This window comes from Phyllostomus discolor, chromosome 2 (assembly GCF_004126475.2).
Source record: "Phyllostomus discolor isolate MPI-MPIP mPhyDis1 chromosome 2, mPhyDis1.pri.v3, whole genome shotgun sequence".
NCBI classification, from domain to species: domain Eukaryota; kingdom Metazoa; phylum Chordata; class Mammalia; order Chiroptera; family Phyllostomidae; genus Phyllostomus; species Phyllostomus discolor.
In genome coordinates this window covers 23,828,753-23,838,225 of record NC_040904.2, presented here as the reverse complement: position 1 = coordinate 23,838,225, position 9,473 = coordinate 23,828,753, and the positions used below count along the sequence as shown (strand labels likewise).

Sequence of the window (9,473 nt, the reverse complement as noted above, 5' to 3'; positions counted from 1 at the left end):
CAAGACACATCATAATTACATTACCCAAGAGTAAAGATAGGGAGAGAATCTTAAAAGCAGCAAGAGAAAAGGAGACAGTTACCTACAAAGGAGTTCCCAGGAGACTATCAGCTGATTTCTCAAAAGAAATCTTGCAGACAAGAAGGGTCTGGGAACAAGTATTCCAAGTTATGAAAGGCAAGGACCTACATCCAAGATGACTCTATCCAGCAAAGCTATCATTTAGAATGGAAGGGCAGATAAAGTGCTTCCCAGATAAGGTCAAGTTAAAGGAGTTCATCATCACCAAGTCCTTATTATATGAAATGTTAAAGGGACTTATCTAAGAAAAGAATATGATCAAAAACTATGATCATTATAGTAACAATAAACTCACAACTATCAATAACTGAACCTAAAAAACAAAACCAAAAACCAACTAAGCAAACAACTAGAACAGGAACAGAATCACAGAAATGGAGATCACATGGAGGGTCATCAGTGGGAAGGGAGAGTGGGGAGCATGGGGGAAAAGGTACAGGGAGTAAGAAGCACAAGCAGTAGGTACAAAATAGACAGAGGGAGGTTAAAAATAGTATGGGAAATGGAGAAGCCATAGAATTTATATGTATGAACTAAAGTGGGGGAATGATGGTAGAAGGGGGTGTACAGGGCAGAAGGGAATAAAGGGGAGAAAAAAATAGGACAACTGTAATAGCATAATCAATAAAATATATTTAAAAAAACTATGAACATTAAAATGATAACAAATTCACAACTCTCAACAACTGAATCTAAAACAAACTAAGCATACAACCAGAACAGGAACAGACTTATAGATATGGAGATCATTTGGAGGGTTATCAGTGGGGAGGGGAAGGTGGACAATGGGGGAAAGGTACAGGGAATAAGATGCACAAATGGCAGGTACAAAAATAGACAGAGGGAGGTTAAGAATAGTATGAGAAATGGAGAAGCCCAAGAAGTTATATGCACGACCCATGGACATGAACTAAGGTTGGGGGGATTGCTGGAAGAAAGGTGGGCACCAGGTGGAGGTGGGGAAAGGGGGAAAACTTGGGACAACTGTAATAGCATAATCAATAAAATACATTTTTTAAATGTGAATGCATTTAAAGAAAATAGCAGGTCAATTCAGTGTAGGTGCTTCTGACAAAAGTCACGATGGGGGCCAGGGAATCTCTGGTGACTGGAAAGGCGAGGTGGACATGCTGGGATCAGGCAACAGTGGCTCTAGCTCTGTCACTGCCCAGCAGACCCCTTCGGGGTGCTCCTTATGGTAAAGAGGTTGTGAGGGTGACCTCTCTACCCCAGCACCACTATTCTATGATGTTATGCTCTCTTGTCAAATACCATTATAAGGAACACCGATCTCTGTAAAACAAAAATAAGCATTCTAAGCCTTAACATAAGATGTGCTTGTTTATACTAGTCAGGAAAATTAGTGGATCTAATGTGGAATTTTTCTGAGGTTAAAATAAAAAAAAAAAATCTACTACTGGTCGATTTTGTTTAGTGACTTTAGTTTTTTTGCCCTGGGGAGGGATTTCAAGTACGTTTGGATTCTCTTCTCAGTATGATAGCTCAGTAGCAGCAAGTTTTACCTGCCATATTTCACACGTCTTACATCATTCTAACAGGGGACTAAGGAGCCATGATGTCCATGATGCTGTTGGATGAAGGTTTAAGTACAGCCAGTCTTAGAAGAAAAAACGCACTTCTCCTAGCTGGAGAAAAAGATAGCTGAACACTAGCTTAAGATAAAGAGGTATTTTTAGAAACAGGTGGAGCCTGAAACTTCATGATAACTTAAAATAGCTTGTCTGGTTTCTGGTTTTAACGTTTCACACTGGAAACAGAAAACATGTTAAGCCGTTGCTCATTTTCAGGAGTAATAAAATTGGAACCCCAAATTAGTGCTATGTGTCTCTATTAAAGTCTTGAATTAGTTCCTTTCTCAATGGCTTGAGAATACAAGTTCAGGTCAAAACCTAACTCTGAGTGCCAAAAAGCATTCAATGCAGAAAATCTCTAGGGGGTAATATTTTCAGGGCCAGGTTTTCAGCTTTCTAACATAGTCTCTTCTCTGACATAGTCTGAAAAGCAAACTACCTGTTTCTTGAACTGGAGTTGCTGGTCTCTTTTTGTTAGAAGAACCCCAGCCTCCCAGGGAAGAATGCCTTCCTCAACGTTACCTATCATCTCTTCTGACCTAGCCTAAAATAAAATTAATCAATCAGACTGTGAGGTGAAGAAGGAGTGATGCTGCTGATGGTGGTGGTGGTGATGATAAACTCTGTGAAAATCTGAACTAAACAAGTTGGAAATTATCTAATTAAAGACTAATGTACTTTTATTGTCTGTTTGGAATACTAATTACATCTCTTTAACCTGTTCAGCTTAACAAACCAATGAGAAAACACCAACGAAACCACTACAATCTATTTTTTTGTGGAGATACCTCTGCTTGTTAAAAAAATATATATAGAAAAGATGCCATGGGTGAAAAATCGTACCTATGATCTCTGAAGGGGTATATTTATAGAGCATATCTAAACATACAATCCATAAATATAGAAAGTGGAATCCCAATAATTCCATTATTTGTTGCAATTTGAAAGGCCTCTTGAAAATGTGGCTTCCCAATTGCCTAGCTTTTTCGACTCTTTTGTTAAAAATATCTATAGACATGCACTCGTGATCTGCGGTACTGGTTCGACTTCTGTCGTCCTCGGTGACAGGGAGTCTCCGGCACTCGGGGAATGACCAGGAATGCCGTGTGGATGTGCTCCGGACTCTGGACCAATCACTGATGATTCAGTCTCCACAGAAGGGCAGCCAGTCTCTGTCTGGTCTTACTCACTGAAGATGCCCGACCCCTGGGAGGATGCGGTTGAAGGACAGTGGGCAAACCTGAGTTGCTGACCCTCTTGGGCTGGGCTGATGGTGGAGAAAGGGTGGGTTTTGGCACTCCGTGCAGGCTGGGGATTCTGATTCCTTTTTCTGAGTTCAGTCTCGAAGTGCTTCTCTCCCCCTGATTACTGCCTGCTGCAGCGGAGGAGGTTAGGCTGCCCTGGCTGGGGAAACACGGTGACAATGGTAAACTTCCGCTGTGCTTGCTGAGCTCCAGGAGCTGTTCTCGGGCTTGACTCAAAGCCTCCGTCAATTCAAAGCGTTCTTCACACTCTCTGCGCACTGTTTCCTGGAGCAAAGTGTTCTGAAATGAGAAAAGGGGTGGGGGAGCTTTAGCTATCCCTAGCTGTAACAGTGGATAGTTCTTGGCAATGGGAATTGAGAACTGAACTGGAAATCAGGGGTCTGAGTTCTCTGACTTTGTGGCTACTCTACCACATGGGACAGAAAAGTCAAAAACACAAATGATTTCTAAAACTGGAGAGGACAAAGAGAACATTTGATTCAAACTTTGCAGTTTGCAGATGAGGAACCAAGAGCCAAGGTCACTCAGATGGTAGTTGTGGGGCTGGGACTGGAACCCAGAATTCCTAATGCCTACTTCAGTGGGGTCTCAACTTCTCTGTGCCTTGTGTCTCAGACACTGTGTCCCACACACGTGATGTCTAAGAGTTAATATCTATAGTGTTACTGAATATCTTATTTTATAATGAGGGTAAGCTCCAATACATAAGACAAACAGGTAAAGGTATTGAATTTTAAGACTGAAAGAATAAAATATATCAGCTATGGCATTTAAACAATAAAATCAGTTACTGTGTATGATGCTTTCTCAATGGAACTTAGATATATTCATCGTTTTCTAATCTGTAAGATGTACATCAAAATAAAAAATAACATTTCCTGCTTTTAACTCCATCTAGCAATCATTTATCAAGTTACTAGAAGCTATAGTGGATGCAGTTCCTGTCCTCAAGAAGTCTGAAGTCTCATAACAGTGAGCAGAGTTGCTTTTTATGTCCCCAAGAGAATTTGGAGCCAAGGGTGGAAGCCATGGGGTTTAAGTCAAGGAAGAACGTTTTAACAGCTTGGGTTCTCCAGAGGATACTCTGAAAGGCTGCATATCACTTGACTGGGAAGCAACAGAGTAAATTTAAGTTTCAAATGTGTGACCGGACTAGAGATCATTAAGGCCCCTTCAAATTCTGGGACTGCACTTCTAGCTGCAGAGTTACCCATCTTTCATCTAGGCAATTCATCAAACTTACTTCAAGGTCCATGGTAGGAATTAGGTCTTGGATCTGCCTAATGCCCTGAATTATGTTTGTGGGTAATCAAAAAAGAATCTGAAAAGTAATAATTTGGAGTAGTATCTGAATAAGTAAACACAGTTAAAATGATGGGGCAGAAGTATCTTTGCATAAAAATGAACTTCCATCAGGTTAGCTTGTTTGTAAGAACAGCTAAGACACGCCCAAGTCTAGGTCTCAAGGGGAAAACATCCTCGTAAGGGTTTACTGAGTAATCTTCTGTCAGTGGAACTAAAAAACAAAGCATCAGGGAAAGTAGCATCTCCTGTACTTGAGTTTCTTGTGATTATGGTCAGAACTCCCTTCAATTCCAAATTTAGTAATCAATATTGAGGAATATGGAGGAATTCCAGATTAGCAGTTGCACAGTGCTTTTTTATAAAATCAGTGGCGTGTCTGGGTCACACAAAGCCACATTGTTTACATGCAGTAGTAACATACATAGATGATTCATATGTCCACGTATTTTTGAAAAATCATGAGGGTTAATCACTTGCTTGTAGTTAATTTCTTTTTATTCTTTTTTTCGAGAAATAAGAGACCAAGGGTTGTGTTTGTGGCATTATCATCTGGATCTCATTAACTCTAACTGAAATACTTGTTTAAAAAGCAAGGGAAGGAGGATTAGAGAAGAAGATCAATAAGCTGCTACACTGGGTGTCATCTCATTCCCTGCTCCCAACGACTATATTTGATGAAGAAAGACAATAAAGCTCAGACTGGTTATGTAACTTGCCTCAAATAACCCAGCTCTAAAGGTCCTGCCTGCTTCCAAGCTGCCTAGGCCTAAATTAATTGTCAAATTAATTATATCAAGCATGCATGAGCCATTTTGATCCAGGACACTGAAGCAATAAAAAACAGTAAGACAATTTGGTTTTGCCCAAGTTTCCTAAACTTAATATGAATTTTCTTTTAAAAGGAAAAAACATTCATGCATTGTGTTTCCTGTCTACTAGTACAGTAAGCTGCCAAAATGTGAAGTGATTATATTTAAAGAGATTCAATAAATTAGTATAACCTTGATTAAGAAAGCTATGAGAGATTTCTGGCCAAGATGGAGGCATAGATAGATATACTTTGCTTCTTTGCATAACAAAAAGGACAACAACAAATTTAAAAACAAAAAACAACCAGAACTGCCAGAAAATTGAACTGTATGGAAGACCAACAGCCACGGAGTTAGGGAAGAAATACTCATCCAAACCAGTAGGAGGGGCGGAGACAGGCAGTGGGGAAGACAGGACTTGGGGCAAGGCAGTAGCAGGAGGACTGGGGTGGGTGAGGCAGCAGCTGGCAGAGTGGGTGGTCCCACTTTTGCATGTGGATCAACTGGGAGGAACAACTCAGGAACAAGGTAGACCACACAACACAGGGTTCCAGCATGGGGAAATAAAGCCTAAAAACCTCTGACTGAAAAAACATGTGGGGATTGAGGCAGTGGGAGAAACTCCCAGCCTCACAGGAGAGTTTGTTGGAGTGACCCACAGCGTCCTAGAATATACACAAAACCACCCACCTGGGAATCAGCACCAGAAGGGCCCAATTTGCTTGTGGGTAGCAGAGGAAGTGACAGAAAGCCAGCCAAGAGCTCAGTAAGAGGCACTGTTCCCTTTCTAACCCCTCCCCCACATACAGCACCACAACGCAGCGACGTGTGGTTACCCCACCCTGGCAAAAAAACTAAGGCTCCACCCTTTACTATGTAACAGGTGAGCTGAGAAAAAAAAAATATGGCCCAAATGAAAAAACAGATCAAAGCTCCAGAAAAAATATAACTAAGCCATGAAGACATAGCCATCATATCAGATGCAGAATTCAAAACACTGGTAATCAGGATGCTCACAGAAATGGTTGAGTATGGTTGTAAAATAGAGGAAAAAGTAAAAGCTATGAAAAGTGAAATAAAAGAAAATGTACAGGGCACCCAGGACTCAAATCAACGATTTGGAGCAGAAGGAAGAAATAAACATTCAACTAGAACAGAATGAAGAAACAAGAATTCTAAAAAATGAGGAGAGGTTTAGGAACCTCTGGGACAACTTTAAGTGCTCCAACATCTGAATCATAGGGTGCCAGAAGGAGAAGAGGAAGAGCAAGAAATGGAAAACTTACTTGAAAAAAATAATGAAGGAGAGCTTCCCCAATCTGGAGAAGGAAATAGACTTCCAGGGAGTCCAGAAAGCTCAGAGAGTCTCAAAGAAGTTGGACCCAAGGAAGCACATACCAAGGCACATCATAATTACATTACCCAAGATTAAAGATAGGGAGAGAATCTTAAAAGCAGCAAGAAAAAAGGAGACAGTTACCTACAAAGGAGTTCCCAGGAGACTATCAGCTGATTTCTCAAAAGAAACCTTGCAGGCAAGAAGGGGCCGGGAAGAAGTATTCCAAGTCATGAAAGGCAAGGACCTACATCCAAGACGACTCTATCCAGCAAAGCTATCATTTAGAATGGAAGGGCAGATAAAGTGCTTCCCAGATAAGGTCAAGTTAAAGGAGTTCATCATCACCAAGCCCTTATTATATAAAATGTTAAAGGGACTTATCTAAGGAAAAGAAGAAGATAAAAAATATGAACAGTAAAATGATAACAAAGTCACAACTATCAACAACTGAACCTAAAACAACAAAAACAAAAATAAACTAAGCAAACAACCAGAACAGGAACAGAAACACAGAAATGGAGATCACATGGAGGGTCATCAGTGGGGAGGGGGAGGGGAGGAGGAGGAGAGGGAAAGGTACAGGGAGTAAGAAGCATAAGCAGTAGGTACAAAATAGACAGGGGGAGGTTAAAAATAGTATGGGAAATGGAGAAGCCATAGAATTTATATGTATGAACCATGGACATGAACTAAGGTGGGGGAATAATGGTGGGAGGGGGAGTAAAGGGTAGAAGGGAATAAAGAGGAGAAAAATAGGACAACCGTAATAGCATAATCAATAAAATATATTAAAAAAATAAAGCTATGAGAAAGAGTTAACGAAGGGTCTAGTCAAAGAACATGCATAAAGGACCCATGGACACAGACAAAAGGGTAAGGATTGATTGAGAGAGTGGGGTTGGGTTGGACAGGGCAGGGGAGAGCAACAGGGGAAATATTGGGACAACTGTAACTGAACAATAATTTAAAAAAAGAAAAAGAAAAAAATTGAGTTAAAGATGGCAGCCAAGTAGGTGAGTCTGAGTCTACTTGCTTTTGCCCCCAACGTGGACACTTGGCTGATTGTCTGAAAAATAAACTGAACATTCAACAGAATCTTAGCTGGTCTGAAGTTTGGAAGCCAAGGAGTACAAAAGATACTTCACAACAAACAGTAAGAAGATTTTTTAGGTTGAAGGGGAAATACCCCCTGCATGGTGCCTGCAGCCATGGAGAGCCTGGTCAGTGATCGAAGCTGTGCAGCTTCCTACCTTCACAGGGCAGGGAACCCTAGACCCAGGCTGGGAGTCACTTGGGTACACAAAGTCGGGTAGATCCAGGCTACAGAGCGAGCAGCACACCCATGGCTGCAGCGGCAAATGCCAATCAGCAGAGAGAGAGAGAGAGAGAGAGAGAGAGAGAGAGAGAGAGAGAGAAGGAGGGATTCTAACTGCACCTGAGTCAGGCAGAGACAGGCCATGGCCAGCAATGACTGTGAGAGAGTCTTGGCTTTTTGGAGAGGTGCTGTGTATGGAAAACTGGACAATAACTCAGTGCTGTAGCAGGAGTGCCCAGAGGGACTTTTTATAAAAGGGAAGCTGAAGGTATTCTGGGCAGGAACCCCATGCACAGCTGCCCTGCCAGCAAGGAGAGAGGACGGAGGGCAAAGTTTGTTCCCACTCAGTGCAGCTCCACAGAGAGATCAGAAAGGTGCACAATGAAGAGACTTCTCAGCTCCACCCTGGCACAGCTGGCAGGGCGGAGGCTGTGCAAGGTAGAGAGTTCAGGATGCTGTCTGTTTCGAGGGCAGTGGGCTGGGAGTTGAGCACCTGAGGTTATTTACAGCCAGACAGAGCCCCCTACCCTGGCGGAGATGGAACCTTTGGGAAAGGAAGGTTGCACCCAGCCCCCACCTCCTGCAGGATGGAAAGCACCATCAATGGGGAAGATTGGCAAAACAGGCAAGTAAGGCTCAAGAACTCCCTGCAGGGTGCAAATCCACAAGAGAAAGACAGAAAGAAAAATGCCTGAAGGACCCATTTTGAACTTCCCTCAGGGAGAAAAAATACACTGGTTCCTAGAGTCCTATTTCACTGAGGCCAGCAAGGAAGGGAGATCAGAAGTCAGAGCAGAAAGAGCGAGTCAGGGCCCCACCCAGCCTCAGCTGCACACAGAGCTGACACGAACACCAAGCAGGAGAGAGCTCTTACACAGATCGGCCCCTCCCTTGAAATGGCAGCTCATTCAGCAGAAGTTATATATTCTTGGAAATAAGCTGGGACAGACCAAGACAGGTGGTGTAGGAGCAGGGGGAACACAACCACAATTTTCCGAGAAGACTGAACGGTGCTTCCCAGGGGATACTCGGGGGTCCCACCCTCCCAATTGCAACAGAAGCTCCCTTTAGAGGCAGGCAAAGGTGGTACAGGAGTTGCTGCTGGAAGATGGATGACCCAGCCTGGGACCTTGAACTGATAAAAACCAGAGGTGGATCCAGAAGAGAAGTCAGAAGGCAAACACAAAACTGCTGAGACAAATCACCTTGTTCTTCTTCAGAATTTGCATTTTTTCTTTGTTTTGCATAGCCTTTTAATATTTCTTCGTTTGCTTCCATTGTATTCCAACTAATTCACTATTCTTTGTCCTTTATTTTTATGCTTTTTATTAGATTTTGTATTATTATTATTTTAATATTTTATTTATTTATTTATTTTAGAGAGAGGGGAAGGGAGGAAGAAAGAGAGGGAGAGAAACATCAGTGTGTGGTTGCCTCTCACGGTGGCCCCCACTGGGGACCTGGCCCACAACCCAGGCATGTGCCCTGACTGGGAATCAAACTGGCAACCCTTTGGTTCACAGCCTGCACTCAATCCACTGAGGTACAGCAGCCAGGGCCTATTTTTAATTTTATTGTTATTTCAAATCTCACACTGTACCCTTCTTCTGTCTTATTCCATTTTGCCTTCTTCCTGCCCTTTCTTATTTACACTGTAAATTTTATTTTCCCCCACACTACTCCTTGTTCCTATTCCTAACTTTTACTATTTCTCTTCCCTCTATCTGCTTAAAAGCATTCTTCCTTCCTGCAGTCAGCTCATATTCT

At 42.2% G+C, this 9,473-nt stretch overlaps 1 protein-coding gene across 2 annotated transcripts in view; it reads right to left on the bottom strand.

Annotated features, from left to right (window-relative positions):
* Positions 1-1,071: 1,071 nt before the first annotated feature.
* The window catches only part of LEKR1 (leucine, glutamate and lysine rich 1), a 152,964-nt gene continuing 144,562 nt past the window's right edge, over positions 1,072-9,473 (bottom strand). For both annotated transcript variants that reach the window (XM_028504822.2, XM_036017601.1), the window contains exon 13: positions 1,072-3,217. In XM_028504822.2, the coding sequence (XP_028360623.1) occupies positions 2,807-3,217 (411 nt within the window). In that variant the 3' untranslated portion in view covers positions 1,072-2,806. The remainder of the gene's footprint in view (positions 3,218-9,473) is intronic.